Source organism: Chionomys nivalis, chromosome 9, assembly GCF_950005125.1.
Source record: "Chionomys nivalis chromosome 9, mChiNiv1.1, whole genome shotgun sequence".
Lineage (NCBI taxonomy): Eukaryota > Metazoa > Chordata > Mammalia > Rodentia > Cricetidae > Chionomys > Chionomys nivalis.
The window spans coordinates 45,894,622-45,921,618 of NC_080094.1; the positions used below are offsets into that span (position 1 = coordinate 45,894,622).

The 26,997-nt window shown below is 39.2% G+C and overlaps 1 protein-coding gene across 1 annotated transcript in view; it reads right to left on the minus strand.

Moving 5' to 3' along the window:
- Zc3h6 (zinc finger CCCH-type containing 6) overlaps nucleotides 1–25,666 on the minus strand; it is a 60,194-nt gene extending 34,528 nt beyond the window's left edge. The window contains exons 1-3 of the mRNA XM_057780926.1: nucleotides 25,259–25,666; nucleotides 4,309–4,489; nucleotides 1,960–2,082 (exon numbers count right to left, since the gene is read on the minus strand). Of these exons, the coding sequence (XP_057636909.1) occupies nucleotides 1,960–2,082; nucleotides 4,309–4,489; nucleotides 25,259–25,290 (336 nt within the window). The 5' untranslated portion in view covers nucleotides 25,291–25,666. The remainder of the gene's footprint in view (nucleotides 1–1,959; nucleotides 2,083–4,308; nucleotides 4,490–25,258) is intronic.
- Nucleotides 25,667–26,997: the final 1,331 nt, after the last annotated feature.

Here is a 26,997-nt window from a genome sequence, read left to right on the forward strand (position 1 = left end):
ATAATTTGACTGGTGTTCTTTTGTTGTGTTTTTTTCAAGACAGCATTTCTCTGTGTAGCCCTGGCTGTACTGGAAATCTGTAGACCAGGTTGGCCTTGAATTCAGAGATCCACCTGCCCTGTCTCCCAAGTCCTGGGATTTAGGCATGCACCACTACTGCCCTGCTTGACTGGTGTTCTTATAACGAGGAATAATCTGTGCGTTCAGAGACACCAGGAGCTGCTGTACCAGCAGCATGGCCATGTGAGGGCAAAGCTGTGAGAAGGTGCCCATCTATAGACCAGAGAGGAAGGAGCCTAAACAGACACTTCCATATAGCTGCCATTGGAAACCAACCCTGCTGGGATCTTAAATAGGGACTTTTAGCCTTCAGAATCAGAAAAAGTGTCTAATATGTGATCCAGACAAACACCAGTGCCAGTAACTTGATATAAAATGCATTAAAATGCATTCTTTATCTCAAAGACAGGAGTTTGTAGCATGTATCTGACAAACATACGTTAGTATGACAAAAAGACTTTCAAAAATTGGGCAACTTAAACTTATATTTTACACCTTTAAAAGGAATTTTTTTTTTTTTTTGGTTTTTTTGAGACAGGGTTTCACTGTAGTTTTAGAGCCTGTCCTGGAATTAGCTCTTGTAGACCAGGCTGGCTTTAAACTCACAGAGATCCACCTGCCTCTGCCTCCCAAGTGCTGGGATAAAAGGCGTGTGCCACCACTGCCCGGCCTCAAAAGGAAATTTTAAAAAACCAATGAATACCACTTGAACACCCATTTTCTACTCCCCACAGCCAAGGAAAACAGAGAAGAACAGGCACTGGCAAGGATACAGAGAAGATGACTCAGGCTTTCCAAATGGGAATGTAAAACAGTACAGTCTGTGAGAGCAGCTTAGTGCTTCCTCAGAAAGTTAAGAGAACGACCAATCATTTCACTATTAGGCATATGCTCCAAGAAAACAAATGAAAGGTTTTGAAGACAATTTTATGCCCATTTTCATAAACTGGATATTCACAACAGTCAAAAAGTACAAACAATCCAAGGGTCCCTCAACAGATGAGTAGATAAGCAAAAATGTAGCTTATACAACAATGGAGTATTGTTTAGTCTTAAAAAAAGAATGAAATTTTAATATATGCTCAACATGAATGGATCCTGAAAACATGCTAATACAAGCCAGATTCAAAAGAACAAAAGTGAAGTGGTATATTATTTGTGTTTTAATAAATAAAGCTTGCCTGAAGATCAGAGGGCAAAGCAGCCATACTAGTCAGCCATACAGGCCAGGGAGTGGTGGCACACACTTTAATCCTAGGATTTGAGAGACAGAGGCAGACAGATCTCTTTGAGTTCAAGGCCACCCTGGGCTAGACAAGACTGAATCTGTCTAAAAGAAAAACAGAGCTCACACAAAGATGATTCTAGCACTTGGGATCCCACACCTTTAATCCCTGCAATAGGGAGGTAGAGACAGGAGCCATATGGTTAGGCAAAGAGAGAGGAATATAATAAAGGGGAAGAGACGGGAAAGGAACTCAGTAGAGGTAAAATGTGGAGTCTGCGGTTTGGCAGTCTGAGGATCGCCCCTTCAGTCTGAGCATTGGTAGAGGTAAAAGGTCTCTCTAGTGATTGGTTGCTTTGCTTTTCTGATCTTCAGGTTGAACCCCAATATCTGTCTCTGGATTTTTATTATTCATATTACATAAAAGTATATGATATGAGGGCCCTAGAAAAGGCAAAGTCATAGATGAAAGTGAGGGCAGCAGTTAGAGGAGTGAGGAGGAGGGCTCCTCCAAGGACAGTATTTCTGTTTCAAATGTGCAAAAAGCCTGGAGATGGATGTGGTGATAGGCAAATACTTCAGATATATTTAATATCATTAAATCATACTCTGAAAGGCAGTTACTTGGTATATTTTATGTTGTATATGTTTTTATCATAATAAAAAGACAATACCTGAGAAAATGGAATGTCATAATCCCTGTAGAAGCTAGCTCTTTTCTTATAGGAACTTTCCATATGTTCAACATCTGAATCCAGGCTGTAGTTAGAACTCTCATCGCCAGATGGAGAGTTGTGCTGAAAGGAAACAAAGAAATGTGTTCATTCACAAGAAGGAAACTAGTGCATAATCACATAAGCTTGTTTCTGCCAGTAGTGCCAACCAGTAGGGTACACTATGGCCTTAGACTCTTGAGTGACATTGAGAAATTCTTGCTCTAGGTTGGAAAGATGACTCAGCCATTAAATACCAGGCTCACAATCAAAAAGATAAAGTCTTGCTCTAAAAGTCACCACAACTTCTAGGCTGAAGAACTTTTCTCCTTTTGCTCAGGGATTTTATGAACATATGTTTCTCATTTACCCCATGCCAAGAGCTTAAAACAGAAGTCACTTGGCATTTATACATTTACGCTTCTCGGCCTCAGCTTCCCAGAGCTGGTATTACAGGTGTGTGCCACCATGTTCAGTTTAATCTAATATTAAAGGAAATAAAATTTGCTCATCACCAAAAGGTTTCAGAACATGAGTAGAATATGCATTCATTTAATCTTGCCTAAAGTTGCTTTGGAGTTACTTATTGGCACGAAAATCCTAAACTATTCCAAATTTCCTACATGAAATGAATCCAGTCAACAAAATTGAACAAAAGTAAAATGAAAACCCCAAGTGGTTGATAATAGTTGGCAAAATACGAGAAAAAGTTTGTTTACATTGTAATGTAATTTCAAATAAAAAAAAAAACAACAAGTATTTTTGTTTTTGTTTTTTGAGACAAGGTCTCACTATGTAATCCTAGCTAGTTTGATACTCTCTGTGTAGACCAGACTATCCTCAAACTCACAGACATCCACCTGCCTCTACCTCAGTAGTACAAGCTTTTTTTGTCTGGCCAAAATAATTACCTCCTCAACTTAAGTTCTTTAAGCAGTTCTTAGTATTCTTTACAACAAAAACACTGGCTCTACATTTTTTAATCTGTAAATTTCCATCATAAGTATGGTGCAAACTAAGTAAAATTCCACTTAATTGAACTGAACTCTAAGATTTTTATAGAGGCAGGGTCTGTTTTCCTTTGCTTAGTATTCCTTTGCTTCTAAATGTTTGGAGATTGGTTTTCTGTTTTCAGTCTTGATTTTATCTATTTGACAGATGAACAACCTTTTTACAATTATGCTACCAAGTATTTCAAATACATAGCCATTGTTGGTTAGGGTTTGAAATAAACATTGTCCATTAGGAGATAAGTTTGCTCAATCAGTCATTACTTGATTGATTGCTGTGTGATATTTTGATCACATTCTGACACTCCCGAGACTGCCAATAAGAATTTGCTTTTAATCAGGGGGCAGATCTAGTTTTTAGCTGACCAAAATTAACCAAAGAGGTTTTGGAGGCCTGAGGACAGACAGAAAGATAGAAAGAAGTAGGACAGGGGCTTAGAGAAGGTCTCGGCCAGTTTTGGATAAAGGAATGAAGGAGGAAGGGGGAGGTCTCTGGTCGCTTCTCCACCACTTCTCTGATATTCAGGTTCTTACATGATATCTCTGACTCCTGAATTTTATTTTTATTTATTTATTTTTTTTTGGTTTTTCGAGACAGGGTTTCTCTGTAGCTTTGGAGCCTGTCCTGGAACTCCCTTTGTAGACCAGGCTGGCCTCGAACTCACAGAGATCCGCCTGCCTCTGCCTCCCGAGTGCTGGGATTAAAGGCGTGCGCCACCACCTCCCGGCTAACTCCTGAATTTTATTAATAAAGAATAGCCAGATAAGTGCTTAAATTGATTTCTCTGGATTAGGTGAATTATATTAGCCTGTTTATTACTACTATGTTCTACTTCTTTTTAGTCATTACCAGCTTCTGCTATGACAGTAGTTATTTTGAAGAATATACAATTTAATAATGTATATATTCATTTTGAATTGTGACTTTTATCATTATAAAAGGCTTTTCCTGCCGGGCGGTGGTGGCGCACGCCTTTAATCCCAGCACTCAGGAGGCAGAGGCAGGCGGATCTCTGTGAGTTTGAGACCAGCCTGGTCTACAAGAGCTAGTTCCAGGACAGGCTCCAAAACCACAGAGAAAAGGCCTTTCTTTGGGAGGGTGGTTTTAAGACACGGTGTCTGTATATAGTCTATGTCAAACACAATAGTCTTGCACTGGGGGGAAAAGAAGAAGAATCGGGAGTTTGGGGTCATCTTCAGCTACAAAATGAATTCTACAGCTCGGTTACATGAGATATGGTCTCACACAAGCGAGCAAGCAAACAAGAACAAAAAGGAATGGAAAGTTATGTTAACTTACCTTATGTTTCTCATGCTTTCTTTTTTTGGATTTCTTCTTTTCTCTTTCTTTCTTGTGTTTTTTTCTTGATTTTCTGTAGGCTTTCTCATTTTTCTGCTTTTCATTCTCTTTTGCCTCCTGATCTTGTGTTTCTTCAAACCCTGCGTCATCTATTTCACCATCTTCTAATTCACCATCTTCTCTGTAGAAAATAACGAAAATTTCACATTTCCAATGTTAATTCTAAAACAAATTTTAAAATATTCTGAAAAGAAAAATATTCCAAGAACTTAAATTTCATTCATACAGATAAAAACTGGAAATTTTTCTCAATAAGGAGCCAGTCAGTAAGTAAACATTTTACTTTTTAAAGAGTATCTTTGGTTTCTGTTACAAATTCTTCCCTTAAAAAAACTAAACTGTAACAATCACTCTTAGCCACCAAAGTTTTTAAAATAATTTATTTAACTTTTATTTCATGTGCGTTGGTGTGAAGGTGTCAGAACCCTTGAGACTGGACATAAGGATGCTGGAATTTGAACCTGGATTCTCTGAAAGAGGACCCAGTGCTCTTAACTTCTGAGCCACTCTCCAGCCCCGAATCTCTACCTTAGATTAAGATCACTGGTTCTCCCAAAATGAATGAATGAATGAATACAACATAATTACAAACTATTACAGTGACTAAACTACTTTCAATGAAAACAAACGAATTAAGGAAATACTCTAATTACAAGAGAGACTTTTAATTTGTGGCCTGTAGGTAGCTTTAATTAGCTTTAAAATAAAGGCAACCTATGGTATTTTTACCATCAGAGTAAATTTCAGTAAGCAGTTATGCACAGATTTAATTGAAAGATAAAATCCAAGCTACAAAAGATTTACAAATTCCTCAGCTTTCATTTATAAAATACATAAAATTATACACCTAATTCCACTTTCGCATGACTAGTGTCTTTGCTATTATCAAAACCAAATCCTAGAAACTAACTTTTAATGCTCTCATTTTCAGTTATAGAAGCTAAAATTTTAATTCTATTTTAAAATTCAAACCAAATGATAAACACCAAATTACGATGTGAGCATCTTAAAGGTAAGTTGGAATTACTAGGAATGTTTAATGTTTAAAATATAAACTGTTCATGTCATCCTCCTGTTAAACATAATGCAGTAACTCAAAGTTGCCTCAAGTTTCTTCTAGAAACTTGAAGAGAGGAGGAAGTGGTCTCAAGAGGACTGGGAATTGGTAGTTAAGGAACTGGTTTGTGTAAGTAAAGACTCATTATATTCTTCTTTACATATTCAATGTCTTCTTAATAAACAGTCTTCAATGGCTCCATTCTGGCCCGAGGCTGATATCAGTTGATATTTATTATTCAAAGGCCCTTAATAATTGAGTCCCCACTCGGCCAGCTAATTTCAGTATCTGAAGTCTCCAGGACTTAAAATATCATCTAAAATTTCCCATTGACCTACTCACCTCAGTAACAACTCCCTAGTATTTCAATATATTTAGAAAACAAATTGGATGCCATTTCCTCAAGATGCCTCCTCTTAGTAACTCTAGTTTAGAGGAGATAGTCCAGGTACTGCCCTGCTGGTCCTGTTAGAGCACTCAAACACTGTGTTCTAATCACCTGTTCCCTGCATGGTGAATGAAAGTTTGACTGTCTTTCCTCTAGCATCTAGCTCAGTATCTACTATTGCTCGATCACTGATCATGTCATACCTATACAGAACAAGTACAGGACACTATCCTAAATGGTCACTGCAATTTTCCCCCAGTTCTATTGAAATGGTGTAGTGTTTGAATGAGAATGCCCACCCGCCAGGCTCATATATTGGAATGCTTGTTCAACAGTCGGTAGAATTGTTTCAGAAAGATTAAGAGGTGTGGCCCTGTTGGAGAAAGTATACCACTGGGGACTTTGAGCTTTAAAGGCCCATGCCATTCCCAGTGAGCTTCTCTGTCTCTTCCTCTCTTTTGACTCCTCCCTCCCTCACTTCCCTCCTCTCTCCCTCTCTCATTCTGCCACATATGCCACCGTAACAGCCACGGACTGAACCATCTGAATCTGTAAGCAAGCCCCAATTAAATGATTTCTTTCATAAGTTACCTTGGTCATGGTGTCTACTCACAGCAACAGAAAAGTAACTAAGATAATGGTGTATTTTCACTTACATGGACTTAACATGTTCTGTGAGCGAGGTTTGCATTCTGATATCTTGATGATAACAATGATGATGTATTTAATATTGTTGCTGTTGCTATGTGTGCATGATGCAGAGGGGACCACTATGCGGAACATGCATGTAGAGATCATAGGACTACTCTGCAGAGTCAATTCTGTCCTTCCACTTTTGAGTGGGCCCCAGCATCACGTTTATGTTATAAGCGTCACATCAACCACCTCACTGGCCTTGGCCCCATCTGTTCAAATTAATTTTTTTTGCATTTGAAAACAACTAGAGAATTCTTTGGCCCAATAAAATTAGTGAATATATTAACTATAAAGCAAGTATTAAAATGTTTTTAATAACTTTAGTTATAAAAAATAAAAACTGTAAACACACATATCTCTATCAACTATGTGAACAGATATATAATATAAATTTATTTATGTAATACAATAAAGAGAAACTTGCTGATAGAAAACAACAATATGGCTGAATCTTATAGACATAATGATTAATCAAAAAAGTGTGGCACCACACTACTATACCATTTCACTTCAAGAACAGACAAAATCTGTAGTGACAGAAGCCAGACTACTTCTTTTGAAGGAGTAGAAATAACAGAGGGCACTACTTCATGGTACTGAAATAGTTAGAATACTGACTGTTCTGTGATCACTACATGTAGCTATATGTGCACATGTGTATGTGTGTACCTACTACCCCTCGTCAAAGAAACTTCTCTTTCCAGCTGATGGAGGCCATCATAGAAACCTACACCTGGACATAATGCAGAGATCATAGGAGCCCCGACCCAACAGACAATCTACAGATTCTGAATTTATGACTCAGGGAATATGCTGGAAGAGCAGATGGAAAGGGGATGGAAAGACTGTTAAGAGCCAGAAATCTGTATGTGAAAAAGACTCTTCTAGAAATGACTTTATAAATATTTGTGTGTGTCTATGTTTATATACATACATGTTGTGGGATAATCTTTTTTACACTGTAAAGATCTGTCTCTGCCTAAGGTACCTTCTGATTGGTTTAAAAATGGCCAACAGCTAGACAGGAGAGAATAGGCAGAGAGGAGCTCTGGGAAGAAGAGAGGCAGGAGATGCCAGGAAGACATGGAGCAAATTGGATGTACAGAGTGGGAGGGCGGTAAAGGCTATGTAGATTAATAGCAATGGGTTAATTTAAGTTATAAGGACTAACAGGACAAGTCTAATCCACACCAAGCTTTATAATTAGTAATAAGTATCCACGTCATTATTTGTGAGTTGGCAGTCCAAAGGAAAGTCCAACTACATGTTTACATAAGAATAATAATCAAAGGAAGAGAGGCCAACAATTTAAAAGTGGGGGCATGAAGAGGGGTTGAAGGAGGGTACCTGTGAGGAGCTGGAGAGAGGAAATAGAAGGGGAAAACGATGGAATTCCATCTTAACTAAGTGCATCAAGACTAAAAGTCTTTTTCTTTAGATTTAAATGTGTAAGATCTGGGAATACATCTGTAATGAGGGACTTTCCCAGATACGCAAAGTTTTGTGTTCCATTCCCAACACCATGAAGGTGAGACGCTTAAATATCTAAATTATAAACGGGTGGATAAAATCCCAATAAACAATTGTACAAATTAATGACTCAGATTTCCTATGGTTCTCATTCTGAAGGTAACTAACTATTCAGGAGCTGAATATAGTGATGCTGCCAATAACCCTGACACTCGGGCAGCTAAGATAAATCAGTCATATATTTAAGGCTAGTCTGGGTTATATATCTGTATCTTATTGCAAAAAAAAAAAAAAAAAAAAAAAAGTTCTGGCCAGACAGTGGTGGCCTCTAATCCCAGGATTTAGGAGGCAGAGGTAGGTAAATCTCGTTGAGTTCGAGGACAGCCTGGTCTACAGAACTAGTTCCAGGAAAGCCAAGACCACACAAAGAAACCCTGTCTCAAAAAACCAGGTATGTCTCAACCTTCAATAATTCTACCTTCGTCCATTCTGACATATTTTGCTATTAGGATAAAGTAGCCTGAATCATTCAGTCAACTCCACAGACAGTTTCTGTCTTTACAATGACTGTTTAGAGGCTCGTTCGTTATAAGTAAGATGGGAAATTAAGTCGTCTGAAAGAAACTAAATCTTCAATAAGACTAGCTAAGCACTCCTAACAGACATTACCAAGATCGCTCATGAACACACATATTCGCTGACATAAATACCACACAACAGACATTCTACACACATTTGCTGGCATAAACATCACACAACAGACATTCTTTAAATGTACTAAGGGACTGCCAGGACGTCTTCACAGTGCACACGCAGAGACAGAGGCTGGATCTTCCCCCAGTGTGAATCTTCTCGAGACTTGGCACTTCTACTTTACCATATTTCCCTTTCATGCTTTGTATTATTCATGTTGTCATTTCTCCCTACCGGGAATGACAAGGTAGGACACTGCTCTGTGCTGCTCTTTGACCTTCCATGTTTTCACAGACCACATAAGAAAGGCTGAACTGTGGTTCTGCCTGAATCTCAACAGCATTCCCTGTGATTCACTAAAATATGGAGACAGGCAGTGCTGGGAGATGAAGTCAGAGAGCTACTTCTCACCCACCTCCCAGTTTTGAGAGAGGTTCCTGTGAAGCAGTTTTAAATTCACCTTCCAAGGTCCAATTAGGTCTAATTTATTACCTTCTCTGCTCCTTAAAGTGTAGCTTCAGGTTAAAGAAAATTGTTTAGCACTGTGGTTAAACAGTTCCTCAGTTACAAAATGCCTGCCTTCCCCCCAGTGCTGTTTATCATCAGGCTCCTTCAGTTTCAGGGCTATGGGCGGGGGGTAAGGGACATGAGCAGATGATACTAAGCTGGTCTCGTTGTAATAAACTGATCCTACCGACAGAATCTGGCAGCAGGCTTGGCAGATGTGTTAGGGTTTAAGGGCTTTTCTCAGGCCTACTCTTACCTTTTGTCTCAACCTAGACAAACTCTGGATCAAGCCGCAGGTTATGTCCCTGAATTACACATCTAGACCAGCTACGTCCACTCAAACAAAACCACTGGCTGGTTATCCTGAGGCTGTGCTACCAGGCCTTACATTATATCATCCTAGATTTGGACCTTAGGGGTCTAGATCCTGGATAGTTCACTTTTTAAGTTACTTTTTAAAAAACGTATTTATTTGAGAGAGAACTTCACTATGTGGCCTTGGTTGGCATGGAACTCACTCTGTAAAACAGGATGGCATTGACCTAACAGAGATCTGTCTGCCTCTGCCTCCCAAATGCTAGGATTAAAGGTGTGTGCTATCATGCCTAACTTTTTTTTTAAATTATGTGTGTCTGTATGGGGGTGTAAATGCATATTCTAAGTGCAGGTGCTGTGAATCCAGAAGAGGATGTCTGACCAAACTTGGGTCCTCTACAAGAGCAGTATGTACTCTGAACTAATGAGCCATCTCTCCAGCTCTTACTTTCTTAAAAACAAACAACAAAAAGCAGTAATAAAAAAAAACTGTGCATGTGTGTGTGTGCCAGTGCAAGGAGGTTAGAAGGCACTTTTCAGGAGTTGTCCATCCCCTCCTTCCACCAATGGGTTGCAAGTATCAAATGTCTTCTCTTTATAAATTACCATTGGTAAACTCTGATAAACACCCACTACCTTTCTATCCTTGTCCTTTATCCAACATATTCTTAAGCCTTTTCAGTCATTTAGTTTACAGGAAGTCCTTTTACCACCTTTCTTGGTTGTGTTTTTCGAGACAGGGATTCTCTGTGTAGCCCTGGACATCCTGAAACTCATTTTGTACCCCAGGCTGGCCTTGAACTTAGGGATCCACCTGCCTCTGCCTCCTGGTATTAAAGACGTGTGCCACAAACACCTGGTTTTTGTTCTTTAATGTATGAATGCTCTATCTGCACATACACCTACATGCCAGAAGAGGGCATCAAATCCCATTATAGATAGTTGTGAGCCATCATGAAGTTGCTAGGAATTGATCTCAGGACCTTTGGAAGAGCAGACAATGTTCTTAACTACGGAGCCCCCCTTTACCACTATTAAAACTATGTCTATGAGTTTTTTAATTTAATTTTTATTTAAGACTTAATTTTATGTGTATAGGTGTTTTGCCTGCATGTATGTATGTGCACATGTAGGGTCTGGTGTCCATAGAGAGAAGAAGGTGTTTGATCCGGTAGAACTAGAGTTACAGGCAGTTGTGAGCTGTTATATGGCTGCTGCCATCTCTACAGTCCACTGTGGCAATGTTTACTTTTTATTCCACTTTATTGTTTATTTTATTCCTCAAGCTAATTTCAGAATAGATTAAAGCCTAAACCAGTCCAAATAAAGATTATTTTGTGAGTGAAACTTAGTACAAAAATATGGACTTTATATTTTCATTAATCCTAACATTATTCATAGTCCTATGGCAACCTTAGAAAACTTCACTTAACTCTACATAAAAGTATTTTTATACCACAGATAACTTGAGGATTCCTTTCTTGTGTTACAAATAATAACTTTTACTTGTTCAGTCAGTAGCGTACTTACTCAACGCCAAGGTTGCACAATAATTGTTAAATAAAACTACTATGTAGCAATCCAATAATTGTTCTACACCTATGTGTCCTGACCCCTTTTAAGGTTGTATATCAGATATCCTGCATATCAGATATTTAAATTACAATTCCTAATAGCAAAATTACAGTTATGAAGTAGTAACAAAATAATTTTATGATTGGGGGCCACCAATTAGACCATTTTAAATATTTCCTTCTCAACTCAGAAGACTATGTTTTTCTGGGAGTATCTGAAAGGACATTTATCTTTTTTGGATGGGATCATGTAACTTGAAAAACGTTATAAACTAAAACTATTGACTAAAAATGTAAATAGAAATTGTGTAGCCCTAGAAACACAACAAACCAATCTAAAATAACTGATCTAATACTTACAAAAACAGTGCATCCCTGGGGCTCTTGCTGCCAGCAAGGGAGAAATATGCAATGCAGCTAGTACTTTCTGCTGTACAGATTAACAACGCAGGGAAGATTACCAATTAATAATCAAACCAAAAGAAAAGACAACATGCTTAATTCTGACACCTTAAGACAGAAACTCTTCCTTTGATCATCCATCTAAATGCTTTCCAGTGTCTCCATGATAGTTGTGGTTATTTTAAATATTTATTTATATTATCTCTGTGTATGTGTGTGTGTGTGTGTGTGTGCAACTGTGTGAAAGTATGTGTGGGAGGTGCCTGTGGAGATAGAAGAGGGTGTCAGCCCCCAGATGGGACCCAAACTCTAGTCCTCTGCAAGAACAGCAAACACTCTTAACTGCTGAGCCCCACGCATGGTGATTTTTGTCTTACAGTTTGGCAATACCTGCTCTCTGGAGTCACATATGTTGCTGCAAGCTGTTACTGCATTTGTGGTACAAAAATTTGGTTTGCAGAAGATATAACTCATTAGTTAAGAGCACTAACTGCTTTTCCCAAGGAAAGGGGTTCAATTCCCAGCACTCACATAACAAGCATCTGTAGCTCCGGTTCCAAGGTGATCAGGCACCTTCTTTTGGGCTCAAAATACTGCACACACATGGTACACAGACACATGCCAACAAAACACACACAAAATGAAAATAATAAGTAACACTCAGAAAGCTGCTTTGTAATAAAAGGAAACAAAGGGGCTGCTGCTCCCCAGTCAGGGTTCTAAAAGCAAGGATTCTAAGTCAGAATTTCTATAAAGGTCCAAAGTCATAAAACAGCAGGTGTGTAACTTTCTCTTCTTTATATGACTGAGGATCAAAAGGGTTCAAACTATTCAAACCAAGTTCTAATGTATATACTTCAGATATCCTCATTAAACCAATTTTGTGATTTTTTTTTCAAAATAAACTGAAAAAAAAATGTTGAAGCTGGGAAGTGGTGGCACATGCCTTTAATCCCAGCACTCAGGAAGCAGAGGCAGGCAGATCTCTGTGAGTTCGAGGCCAACCTGGTCCACAAGAGCTAGTTACAGGACAGGCTCCAAAGCTACAGAGAAACCCTGCCTCGAAAACCAAAAAAAAAAACAAAACAAATGACAATGTTGTAATCCCTAAGTGAATCAATTTGAACTTTAATACCTAGACTCCTTGTTGCTATGAGATATATTTTATTTTTCTATTTCTAACTTCACTGTGGAGAGACACACTGAATTTGTCTTATTACCAATATTTCTTTTATTAAAGTTCTAGTGACATTTGTATTATTTCCAGAAATGTATTTTTATAAAATCTTATTGAACACACTAAAATATGCAAATAAATTAGTTAAAATTCCAAAGTTTAAGATAAGTAACCAAGCTTACTTTACACTAGGCTAAGGGGTAAGGTTGATGATCTGGCCTTGGTAGTATAGACCTGTAATCCCAGTTGCTTGGGAAGCTAAGGCAGTTTTGCAAATTCAATGCCTGCACAATCAGAGTTATTTCAAGAATGGCTTAGTCAAAGTAGCAAAACCTTGACCAAATTTTTGGGGTTTTTCTGATACATGGTTTCTCTGTGTAACCTCCCTGTCCATCCTTGAACTCACTTTGTGGACCAGGCTGGCCTCAAACTCACAGATTTGCCTGCCTCTGCTTCCTGAGTGCTGGGACTAAAGGTGTGCACCACCATGCCCAGACAAAAATATTTTAATTATCTTGAATAGTTTTCTTTTTAGAGTAACTTTTTTAAAAAATTGATATTATTTTTGAGAGAGAGAGAGAGAGAGAATCTGTGCACATGAGTAGGTGCCCAAAGAGCCCAGAGGTAGCAGATCCCCTAGAGCTGGAATTACAGGCTTTGGGGAGCTACCATGTAAATTCTGGGAATCAAAGTTGGTCTCCTAGAAGAGTGGCCAATGGTTTTAATGCACTGAATTGTCTACCTAATCCAGCAGCTCACAACATGTGGGTCACGACCCCTCTGAGGGCAGGACCACCCTTTCACAGGGTCACCTAAGACCATCAGAAAACACAGATGTTTACATTACAACTCCTAACAATAGCAAACTTACATTATGAAGTAGCAACAAAAATCACTTTATTGTCTGGGCGTCACCACAGCATGAGGAACTGTATTAAAGGGCTGCAGCATCAGAAAGGTTGAGTACATTGCTCTAGCCCATTGTAGAACTTTTTAATTTTTTTAAATGACTGGAAACATGGCTCAGTAGCAGAATACTTGTCTAGTATTACAGGCTCAATCACCAGTATCACAGGAGAGAAATTTACAATATATGAGAAAACACTAAGTTTTAGCTACGATTCAGCTTTGACCTTCAGAAAACAAAATGAAGCATAAGATACCAATGCTTCCAGGATCAAAAAAAAAAAAAAAAAAAAGAAAGAAAGAAAAAGAAAGAAAATAAAAAATAAAAAAACCCACAGCTTTCTTTTTCTGAGAATAATATCAAAGAGAAATTTCTCCTCTGAGTCCTTGTATTACCTGAAATAATGGACAATACCCAATACAATGGACACTCTCTTCAAGGGTATTCATAAAACCAATATGGCAGCTTATTGCTTGCGGCATCATATTCCAATTTGAACAAGAACAAGCTCCCAAAATTCAATTAAGTTAAAGCAATTACATCGCAGACAAAGTAAAATTGTCTAAGTACACCACTGTCCAGTGTTCTGACTTCATCCAAGGATGAAGTGCACGTCTGGAGCAGCAATTCTTACAAACTGTAGAACATTTTTTTCCCTCTGCAGCTTAAAAAAGAACCTGTTTGAATCATTAACGTGTATTTATTCAGCACCTTCCAGTAGGGGTACAAGAGAAAACATGCAGGCTTTTTCCCTCTGGAAGGTGTGTGTTCATGCATGCATGCATGCGCATGTGCACGTGTGTGAATGTGCAGATCAAAGACTGGCATGAGGTGTCTTCTTCCATGACTTTCTTCCTTAAATATTGAGATAGGGTCTGACCTGAATCCAGATTCAGTTAGCTAAAGGTTCTCAGGATCCCATCTCTGCCTCTCAAGTGCAGATATTACATGCATTTATCACTGGGTGTTTCCTTGGATGCTGGGGAGCCCAAGTATGGTCCTCATACTTAATTGGTAAGCACTTTATCCAGCCTGACTCATCAAGTTTTTAATCTAATAATGGGTGAGACAGGTAGTTACACAATAAATCACACAATAAATAAAAATATCCAAGTCTATGGAGGAGGTAAACAATGCTAGGAGATAAGCCACCTTCCAGGGCAGTCTAATGACACTGTAGGAACTGCAAGAGAATTGCCTGAGAGAAGGGCAGAGTAAGGGATCTCTGCAGACAGAACAAATAAGATGTCTGTGTAGAGAGTGCCACACACTATGGAACTGAAGCCAGTTTAGTGTCACTGGGTCACATATATCCGTTCCTCAAGTGTTTGGATATTTTAGTGTTTGTCAGAAAACAGGAGCCTCCAAGGTAGACCACTTGGACTGATAATAAAGGAGTGAGTTATAAGAGTCTATAGAATTTTCCTTTTATTTTCATTTGTCATGATTTCTCTCAAATATACAAATCTGAATAGAAAATACGTGTATTTTCACAAGAAGAAATTAAGAGAAGTTATAAATCCAAGCAGCAAGGATTCTAACAAAAAAATTCTCTTCTTTTCCTTCTGAAAATAATAATGAAAAGTTAGCTTGAACAGACAAAGCAGCAATGAAGCTGGGACACACCAAGCTCACAGTCTGCTCCTGAAGATATTTCTGTTTTATTCTATGTAACCTCAGCAGCAGTCTGTCTGAATGACTCTCTTTCCAGAAGTTCCCCAAAACAACCAAGGAGATGGAGTGCTCATCAGAACTACAAGGACGTTTACAAAGACCCGAAGTAATTTCAGTGAAACAGAAAGGGAAGGTTCACACTTTATTGCGAGTTCTTTCAACGTGTCCAAAAATTGGCTTCTGGATAACAGAGTATCTGTTAATTCCAAATTCTCTGACCCATTTCATTTTTCCAAGAAAGTAGAGGGAAACATTGTTGTACCTTTATTCTAGGAAATTTTATTTTAAGAAGTTTTACTCTTATTTACTTTGGGTTTTCTGTGTGTTCATGTCAGGGTCCAGTGTATACAGGCATGTGTCATGTGAGCGTGAAGGTCAGAGGACAACATGTGTCATTCCTTAGGAGGCACCATCTACCTTTCCTTTTGGAGATAGGGTGTCACTGGCCTAGAACTCACCAAGGAGGCAGGCTGGCTCCCATATACTGTGCTCTTTTATTGTTATTTTGGCTTTTTCGTTTGTTTGTTTGTTTGTTTAAACCTATGCAACCCTTGCTGGCCGGTAATTTGCTATGCTGCTCAGACTAGCCTCAGATAGTAATCCTCTTGCTTCAGCTGAGAGCTGGGTTTACAGTTTTGTGCCACCATACCTATCAGCCTTTAAATTATACTTAAGCTGAAATCTTTAATATCATAAATGAATAGCTATATTCCTCAAATATTTTTTGAAATAAGCAGAAACAGAGCAGTATGTGAATAAATCAAAAATTTTAATTACCTTGCTAAGTTCTTTGAGATTTAAGTTTTATATATATAAAACAAAATATCCATAAAATACAAATACATGTATTTGCATGTTTTTTTTTTGTTTGTTTGTTTTTTTGTTTTTTTTTTTTTTGGTTTTTCGAGACAGGGTTTCTCTGTGGTTTTGGAGCCTGTCCTGGAACTAGCTCTGTAGACCAGGCTGGTCTCGAACTCACAGAGATCCGCCTGCCTCTGCCTCCCAAGTGCTGGGATTAAAGGCGTGCGCCACCACCGCCCGGCTGTATTTGCATGTTTATATTTAACTAGATGCCCAATTAAACTAGGTTTAATTTATTTTCGTTCTTCATTTTATCCTTTTCATTTAGACTCGCTGAAAAATACAGAAATTCCCAGAAAATATTCATCAGATAATATTACCCACATTCACACAGCAATTCTCCAGAAATTTTTTTGGATGGCTCTAACAATGAACCCAGGTAAACTACCTGTCATATAGTAACAGGTAATATCCAAATGGCATTCGTTCTGTAATCCACCATCTGATACTAGATTAACTGTAAATTTGAGGTGATGAGACTGTAGGATTTGAAGGTGTGATAGGAATGCTTTTTTGTTTATTTATGAAAATGTTCTACTTTATACTTTGGTTCAAATTTTCAACTAAAATGCACTTTTTTTCTAAATACAGTTTTCTAAGTCAAGTCCTGGATGCCACAGGATCAGAAACTGCCTGATCATTTTACCATTTTAATTCATCAGAATAGTAAAGTAAAACTATACATATGCATGACATTTAGATTTGCTGTAAATATCTGAATATTCCAAATTAAGAATGTGTTTTAGGTACAAGTTGGAATAAAAAATCTGTCTTATTTATTGAAATTTTACCAATTAGATGGAGTATAAATGTATATTAATGAATGTGGAAATGTTACAAGTAATATTTATGAAAGCTATTTTTTTAAAAAGAAACAAACCACTAAATAATGACTTTATCACCTCAAAATTCCATAAGAAAACTTCTAAAGTTTTGTTTAACGCAATAGTTTTTGTTCTGTATCTGTGGATATATACACAAGAAACAAGTTCTTCCAACTGTCTGCCCCAAGTGAAAATGACCCTAGTGTATGAATTAAAGCAGTAACTGTGCTAATCTAGCAATGAGCAGTGCTGAAAAATATCATTACTATACTAGAATGAATGAATGAATGAAATTTATGCTCTGGCAATGCTGAACCATGCATAGGCAGCCGTATATGGTGGGTCTGTTGAACTTGTCCATATTGGGTTTCATGGTCCAAGTTGACGAGGACGACTGACCAGATCTCTTCCTCAAAAAGCCACCAGGTCTCATTACAGATGGTTGTGAGCCACCATGGGGCTGCTGAGAATTGAACTCAGGACCTTTGGAAGAGCAGACAGTGCTTGCTCTTAATCATTGAGCTACCTTTTACTTTGAAATGAGACCACTAAAATTTGTAACAAAGACTGCAAGTGTAACTGTTCCCACTTTTCCACATTTGCTGAAGGTTTGTTTATATGATGATGATGACACTGACTTTGGCTCCTGCTCTGACTGGCTATTGTTTTTCACACTCGGCCATTTGACATTCAGAAAAAAATAAAGAGGCATTTGATACAATATATTACAACCAAACCATGAAGGTGCTTCTTATGACAATGGATTATCCATTTGCATTGATTTGCTTATACAAAATAAAAATTTAAGGAAGAATTATATATTTCAAGGACATAGCAATCAAGTCATAATCTAGAACTCAATCCCCACACAAGTACAAGTGTTCCAAGACATTTGTCAACTGCATGTAGAGATTAAAAACTTAAGCAAAAGGAGAATTAGGGATTTTTGTGAAACAAATAAATTTCCTTAAGAAACTGAAATGTATATGCAATAGAATTTATATTTTCTATAGCTAAAAATGCAGCTTTAAAATGTAATATAAAGATAATTAGTCCAAGTAACTGGAAGTTTTGATATTTTACGATTTAGAAGACGTTATATTTTAAGATTTAGACAAAGGTATGATAAAGGATTAATTTATAAATAACTAAAACAATTATCTGTAATTCAGTAATTTCCATACATGATACCAGATTAATCATAATTTTAAAGCAATGGAAAAGGTGGTAACACAGAGTGCCACAGATAGGTATGACTTCTTACTCAGCCATCCAGAGTCTGCCCCTAAACTATGAAACAGAGAGAAATAGGAATTATAAACTGTGGTGCATAAAAAGTTTTGCGGACCATTAGAATTTCAAATTTAAGTTGTTTTGTGTCAACTTTGTGAGAAAAAGAAAAAAGCTGTGCTCTAGTTTTATGTTATACTTTTTTCTCATTTAAAAATATGTGTATGGTGAATGAAAGTTTAAGGCCCTATCAGTATCTGAAGTATTCATGTTAATCAAGAAAATTAAAAACAAAGCACACACAAAATCAGTTATGGTAGAAAAAGCCTACTTTGCTGAGAGTAAATAACCTGTTAGAACTGTCTTTGTTAAAGCCATGGAATTACTATAATCTTGGTTGGTATGTGTTTCCACCAGTCAAGTAATACTTCCCAGAACCCAACCTCCCCCCCCCCCAATGTATCTATGTGTGTAAGGGTGTGTGTGTTTAGAATAAGAATGTTCTAAGAAAAGAAAAAGAAAGAAGAACCAACCATAAAACCAAAAGATTAAACCACACCAGATAAAGAAGGACCAAGTGGGGGGAAAAAAGGAAATAAATGTAACGTACTGGTACACAATGCAAAGAACTGTTCTTACCAGAAAGAGGGGTTGTGAACAATGGAAGAGAAAGTCAGTGTCATATGTCCAGGAGGAAACATATCCTTTAACAGGTATATGATGGAGATGTGAATGTCACCTCACTGGAGCTTAATGCCATTAAACTATCAGCCATTTCCAACTAACCCCCTTGTCCTAATACCACACTCTTGTTCACTGGGCAACTCTTGACATCTAATTTTCTGCATAGCATTCTATATGGAGAACACATTCTCTGATGCAAACATCCAGTCTTCATTTCATAGGGATAAATTGAAACTCTCATGTATATACATTCTCTTGACATGGGGATAAAAGTGTTTTACTTAGATAAAAACTGATTTACTTAGTACCGTTGGGAGCTTTTAAATCTTCATATTTGTTTTCTCACCTTTAAAAGGGAAGTCCAATAATAAGACCTTCTACCTGGATTGCTGGGAGGATCCAGTGATTCATGTGAAGCTATTAAGATACTAGCTTTCACAGAGGAAGTGATCAGTGTTACTGGTTTTGAGCATGAGTTGGCATGTCTGAATCTAAAGAGCTTTGAGTTCGCTTCTGAACCTGAAAACCTGATAATGCAGGGTCACTCTGAAAGATGACTCTGGAAAAATCACAAAGCAATGTCCTGGCAGCCCCAGTATGAAGACTTAATCATGTGAATTCAAGGTCAACCATCCCTGTCAGATACGCATCCCATTTGTCCAGGAGGAAACCTTGGTTTAATACTTAGTAAAGGGTTACAAACTCTAGTTGTCAGTCCACACCTGGAGTAAGGAGGCAGAGGTAGGATGATCTCTATGAGTTTGAGGACAGCCTGGTCCTACATAGTGAGTTCCGGTCAGACAGGGCTATATAGTGAAATTTGTCTCAAACAACAACAACAAAAAAACCCCAAACAAATAATAAAGCAGAAAACAAACTCAGTTGTAAGGGAAGATGCTAACCAGATCACCTATACAAATGAGGCACACCTTGGATGGTGAGTATGCAAGATGCGGAAGTAATAATGGACTGTACAGGGTATAAAACATTAAATCAAATCTTAAATACATCCAAGGAAGCCTATTTTGAAACAAGCTGGGCTTAATTCTTAAAACTAGTAATCACCTGGCATGTGAAAGGCTGTTGGTTCACTCTCCAATATAGGCAAAAAAATCCATCTAATCAAAAAACAGTGCAAACTTTCAGGCTGAAAGCCGTCAGTTTACAGCACTTTTTAACTCAGTACTTAAATGTTTTAATCTAGAATTATGTATATCAAAGGACAAAAACAAAACAAAAAAAAACCCTTTCTGTCCTTCAGTGTTTTAATCTGCACATCCCTGAAAGGTTTTCCTCCTCTGGTTTTTAAAACAGTGTTCTTTTCTCCGTGGCCTATTAGAGCACATGAGATCACTCAGTGGATCTCAATCATTTCAATTAGCATCGCAGACACCAAGATTTAACTAAGAAATAACTCATGAATCTTGCTTTGTGTCTGCATCATTACAGATGATCAATTCTTCACTAAACAACTACTAGACGTCTAGCCTAGCTCTAGCTCATTCTTTCTCACACTCGATTTTCAACCCCAGCTATCCAAACACAGCTATCATCACCTAGTACCTAGACTACTGCAGATAGTGCTTTTCCTCTCTCCAGTGCCTCCCACCCTACTCAAGAGTACACTTCAAGTCCTTACAGTGACTTAGGGCTCAGGCAGCACACAAGAATCCTAACTCTACTGCTACTCCAGTCTCCCTTGCTGACTTTTCCCTCCAGCACACTGCTTCCACTTCCTTGTTTTTCCCTGAATCCTACCAAACTCATTCCTGAGTCATGGCCTTTTTTTTATCTCCCATTTCCCCTCTGGAATGTTTCCCCCCCAAATGGCTTGGGTCTGGGCTGCTCTTCTAGTTCACATTTTGAAAAAAATCTACTCTTGGTAAATGGTTACCTAAAAAATCTACTGAAAAATAGAATGTCCCACAGGACTCATCTCACTTTCTGCTCTAATATATGTTTCTTACGCTATTTCTCTCCCAAGAAAATGTGTTTCATTGCTGTATACTCCATGTCTAGACAATAAGTATTAAATATACACTATTAATGTCTACCAAAAACGATCAATAGCTTTCTCACTTTTCTCAGCCTGCTTTTTTCAGGTGATTACTGTCGTACTTAAAAATGTTGCTGTGATTCCCCATATCCCATTCAGGATGGGTTTGGCCCCATGTTTGAGCCTTTTCCTCACTTTTCAAAATAATTTGACAGTCTACACATTAACACCTTAATCATGTCTGAACCTACTGTTTTACTTCATTTCTCTTTGTTCTATACACATATACCTGTCTGTAATTGGCCAAACTCTGGTGCAGTCTCTTGGTCAAGTTTTCAATCCACTGAGAGACTATAAGTTATTAGACAATTACCACAATTCTGACAAGCTGGAGTTTTGTTGTTATTGCTTTAGAGGAAGGGAAGCAGAACGGGAGGGAAATAAAAGGTAAAATTCTTCATAAAGAACAAAGAATAACCTCCAACTCAGGAAAATATTCATACCTCCTATTAAGTAAAAAAATAAACGAATGAATGGATAAATAGAATGAACTTTAGGAATCACAAGGTCTTATACTAGGTTCACGTTAAAATCGTCTTCCCTCCAGTGCAGGCCCCGAGTAGCTTTTATCATCAGCATCTCAGAAAACTATGTAATAGTTATTAGGGTTCTGCTTATCTCTTTCTATTCTGCTGGACAAGAGTCTGAGGCAGAGCTGGCATTTAACCTTCAGCAGTTGCTTGTGGGGTTGAGTGTGGCTCAATGGTAGAACTCTTACCTAGCATGCATGAGGCCACAGGTTTGATACCAAACATCATACAAAGTTGTTTTAATTGGGCTAATATATCCAGCTGAAGGCTGAAGTTAGAAGGGTGAAGTTGTGAATGAAAGAACTGAGTGAAAGGGGGAATATACCTTTCTTTAACTTCCTCAATTCCTTCCTCTTTAGCTCTACTTTTTGTTTTGAACTAGGCTCCAGACTTATGCACAAAATCACTAACATTCTACATATCTACAAGTTTATAAGTATTATTATATTAACAAATCCTTATAAACATATTTTTTGCTTTAGGCATGAAAATGTTAGAGTAAAGTACACCAACTGGATAGTTTTATTTGTTTGTTTCAGGGGTCGTTTGTAGTTTTGAGACAGAGTCTCACTCTATAGCTCAGAGTGGTATTAAATTCATGCCAGTGTTCCTGCTTCAGTGTCCAGAGTGCTGGAATTATAGGTGTGCACAACAATACCTGACTCCCAAAAGGGTATTCTCAAAAGGTTATTTTTAAATATATATATATATATATATATATTTCAAGATATAGCAAACAAATTTACACAAAACACTCACCATATAAAACATGTTCAAAAATAATTATAAAGCAGAAAGTTAAACATTTTATGAATTTCACTTGCATTTAGAATTTCATTGTCCTAAAAATTACTTTTTAATTTATATAAAGCAGTTAGAAATGAGATCTATTTTCTTGAATGTATATTTTAGTTTTCAAAAGTGATAGAAAACAATCTTTGTGAGAGGACCTAGTTCTATGCCAAATCTTACATATTCTCCACATAATTCATATAAGCTTGTATTACAGTATAAAATAGCTAGAATATAGAAGCAGAGAATAGTTGAGGAATCCATAGATTATTTTCTCCCAAGTTTCTTTAGAATTAACTAGAAACCTATAAAAATACAGATAACCACAAACCTACCTAGAGATTTCTATACAAGTTGTTCTGAGCAATACACAAATCTTCATTTGTATCAAAGCAGGTCTGATTGGATAAGACTGAGAGTCATTTACTTAATAGTTTGTTATTTTGTCTTTTTTTTTTTCCTCGAAGTTGAGGAACAAACCCAGGGCCCCTTTGCTTGCTAGGCAAGTGTTCTACCACTGAGCTAAATTCCCAACCCCTAACGGTTTGTTATTACATGGGGAGCTTCTAAACCTGAACTTGGGCCAGGTAGCATCGGTGGAAACACTGCAGTAAGCTCTCGAAGGCAGACAGGAAGAGCTGCTTTGGAAAGGTTTAAATATTTCTGAGAGGATTCAGTTATCCACTCAGAAATTCAGTTAAGTTCACAAAGCTAAATAGTTGCAGGGCCATTTCTATAGCTCCCATGTTCTGTTGGTTTTCTTCTTTCTTTCCTTTAGCCCAGGCTGGCCTCAAATGGCAATCCTCCTTGGCGTCCAGAGTGTTAAGAGTTACAAGCACAGCCCACCACATCCTGATAGTGCACTTTCTTGGTGTAGTTCTTTTCATGGAAGTGTTTTTTGTTTGTTTGTTTGCTTGCTTCTAAAAAGGATCTGGTTCATAGCACGCACCACTTAACACTGGGCAAGTTTAAACTGAGCTAACTGAAAATACTTTTAGGTCCTAATTTAAAACAAAGCACTTAATCTATATCCTTCAAACTAAAATTTCATTTTAACTTCTAAGTCAGTATTTTAAAACTTCAAATTCCACTTTAAAACAAATAGAAGTCAAACAGGGTCCTGCGGTTTATGGCAGGCTGACATGACCAGACCTTCTTCAGGGCATCAAGTGTTGGGATCACAGGTGTGCACTCCTACACGGGGTCCCAAAGGCTTTTAAAAGTCTGACAGGAACCAGGCATGGTAGTGCACACCTTTAATCCAGCTCTCTGGTGGCAAAGACAGGCATTTGAGTGATCTATTTGAATTCTTGGACAACCTGATCTACATATCAAGTTCCAGGCTGGCTAAGGCTAGTGAGACAGTGTCTAAATAAATCCTCATACTTTAGTAAACATTATTACTTTGATTTCTAAATTTGGTGACCTTTTTTATTATATAAAATATGTAATTCTACATATTCAAATTACTCTCTCCACTAACAAGTGAGAACAAATTTCCTTTCTTATCAATGAATTTTAAGTCCATTAACAAAACCCTATCATTGGCTTATCAACAGACTTTTCAACACTATTAGTTAATTCTAGGAACTTCCTTTTAAACTTTTTAAAAAGGTGATATTGGACTATGGATGTAGTTAAGTGTTAAAGAGTATTTGTTTAGGGACTGGTGAGATGGCTCAGTGGTTAAGAGCACTGACTGCTCTTCCAGAAGACCCGGGTTCAATTCTCAGCATCCACATGAGAGCTCACAGCTGTCTGTAACTCCAGTGTGCATTAAATAAAGTTTTTTTTAAAAAAGTATTTGCCTATCAATCAGAGTCCATTTGCCATCACCAAAACCAGAGGCATTAATTTAAAAACTTATGAAAAATGTGTTAAACACAAGCTTCTGCACTTAAAATTTTACAAGTACATTTTACGATCTAAAAATTGATGCATTTTGTCTGATTTATGTCTTTCTGGAAAATATTTATTACATTATTCAAGTTGTTAAGACTCTTTAAAAATCTCTTTGAAGGTCATCATAAATTTTGATATTCCAAATTTCAATATTTTTGGTTTTGTTTCTGGATTTAGAAAAGTGTGTGTTATACTTTATCAAACGCTGATCATACACTCACAATTCTTAAGTCTAATGGGTTACACTGGAACCCCATTTATACTTCTATTTCTATATGCAAAAAAAGCAATGTGAGGATGTAGAGTTTCGAGTTTATATTCTAAGTAGGAATCGGATGCATAAGATTTTGCGCCCAGAATTAATAAAAGTCCTCTTCTGCCCCCTTTAAATGTGACTTGGCTATGAATGTGACTTTGAAATCTAACTAAAAGTTAGGTATGCTAGAGTATACTCTGTAAATGCCACCAAATCATTAAAAGGCACCAAGAACGTGCCTCTTGGAGCACAGCAAAATTTATAAAAGTAGAAAGTCAGAATTCAGCTAAAAGATCAAAATGGTATTTAACACCTAGGAAGTAGGTTAAGCTAAAATCTGTAGTCTCTGCCATTTCATATTCCTGGGGGTATACGACTGCAGCACATGGTCTGGGGGTGGGGGATGGGAAGAGGCTTTTTTTCTCTCTCTCTTTCCTCCTAAAAACTAAACATGTTTATTTTCAGAGGTGGACTCGGGTAGGAGGCAAACATCCAAAAGGCCTACTACTGAGCCTTGGGGGCCGGTCCCCACGGGGCTGCCGACGCCGGTTCCTGGCCCGGCGGGCAGACGCCACCAGCCGCCCGCGCGGCGGCGGCGGCGGCGCAGACGACGGTGCCGAGCCGGGCCGGGGGCGGGGGGCTCGCACGTGCCCGGCGGGGGCGGGGCGGCGAGCGGCGACCCCGGCTCCGGGGAGGCGGGCGCGGCCGGGTCGGCCTCCCCCGCGCGCGCGGCCGGCAGCCAGCTGCGGGTGGACGAAGGTGCGCGTCACGGAACCGCTGGAGCCACACAGAGACGTCTAAGTCATGCAGGAGGCGCCCGGCCCCGGCCCGCTCCCGCCGCCCCGACCCCTCCTCTCTCATCCGACAGAAAGACAAGACAAGAAGGGTTCCCGACCTGTCGTGCCCTGCATGTTCAGAGTCTGTCATGTTTGGTCAAGAACGGGGCGGGGCTGGAGGGCAGGTCTGGAGGCCGGCGGCGGCGGGGCGCGGGGAGGACCCCTGCGCCGCCTGCGGGCACCTGCTCCCGGCCGCCGCCGACGGGTGACGAAGTGGTAAAAACTCACGGTTACTAGTGAGCGACACAGACACAGACTTTCCAGTCTATTAACAACCACGCCAGAGAGATGGGGCTCTAACTGCAAAGACTGGGGCAACGGCCCCGCGCTGCCGGCGCTGCCGCTCTAGTCTGTATTCGCCGCCGGAGGCTGAGGCGTGGGAGCCGGCGGGTGGCGCGCAGCGACGCGGGGATTTGGACAGTGGCCGTAACGGTGATTTCTCCTCACCAACATGGCGGCACCCGAGACGGGCAGGCTCAGAAAATGGCGCCGGCCGCAACACCTTGCCCGGGACTAACGGGCGAGTGAGATTCCTCCGCCAGCCGCAGCCCTCTGCCTGCCCGCCGGGGCTGAGCGCATTGGCCATTGGTGGAAACTGCCCGTCAATCACTTCCAGGGGCGGGCTTTTAAGACTCTCGCTGCCGCAGCGGAGGCAGCAACCCGATAGCTAGGCAGGGAGGCTAGGGCTGCGGTCGGGTGGCGCCTAGAGTCACTTTGGGAGGGGGCAGGCTACCCCGCGGTGCTTGCTGTGTCCTCCAGGTCCTCCGTGCCTGTTTCTTGGTGTTCCTGCGAGACTCGCCATCCAAGGGCTTCAGGATGCCGGACGCGTCACACAGTCCCCCCGCCCCCGCACCTCCTCAAACCGTTAGCTGCGGGAGGTTAAAAAGAACTCTCAGTTATCTTTGTGGGAAGAAAACTCTTGTTGCTAAAATAACTTAGAATCATTCTTAGGCCCTCAGAGTTGTTGCTGTTATCCATCTCCGTAATGTTTAGTGTGCATTGTAAGGAAGATTAGTTAGCATGCAGCTCTTCCTGATGTTAATTTCCCTTAGTCATTACTTGACAGAATAACTGTTGAGGTCATTCAAACGTGATCTTATGTCTTGATATTAACGTTTTATTCGTGGAATGCATGCGAGTATTTCATGAAAAAAGAACAAGACAGTGCATCTTTTCATATATCTGTGACCTTGAGAAACAATCTTGAAGTGATGGTGTATGCAAGTTAATTGCTTTTTATTAAAATGAGCTTAAATGGGCTCTGCCCTTTGTCATGTTCCCGTTACTCTGAGCTGGCCTTTTCTCCTTGGCTGGTGGGTAGCCCCTTGGAGCACAAGTGTTGTTGCTTGTGGTAGTGGTCATTTATGTTTAGCCATAGAACAGAAGATCGTTTATCCCCTACCCAATCTAAGAAACTGTCCCTCTTTCTAGACACATTTTTACTTGACGACCTTGTGTGTCTGGGATGCCTGAGTGGGCATACATCATCGCACCAGCGGAAGGCTTTCCTTTTTACCTGATGGTTCCTCGGCCTGATGAGCCCTACATGGATGGACAAATGATAGCCTCAACGTGAAGCTGTGGAAAAGTCTCCTACCTTTTAACAGATACCTTCCTGCTTTGGGATTCATCAAGAGCCAGTGCCTAGGGATGATTCTCCTCCAACCCCTCTCCCTCCATATTTGCTTGCTACAGCTGATATGTTGGTATTTGTTTAATGTCTAGAACTGTTTGATATGTTTCAGGCTTTTCAAAAAAGATTCCGCCCACTCTCCCCACTTCCTCAGTCCTTTTCTTC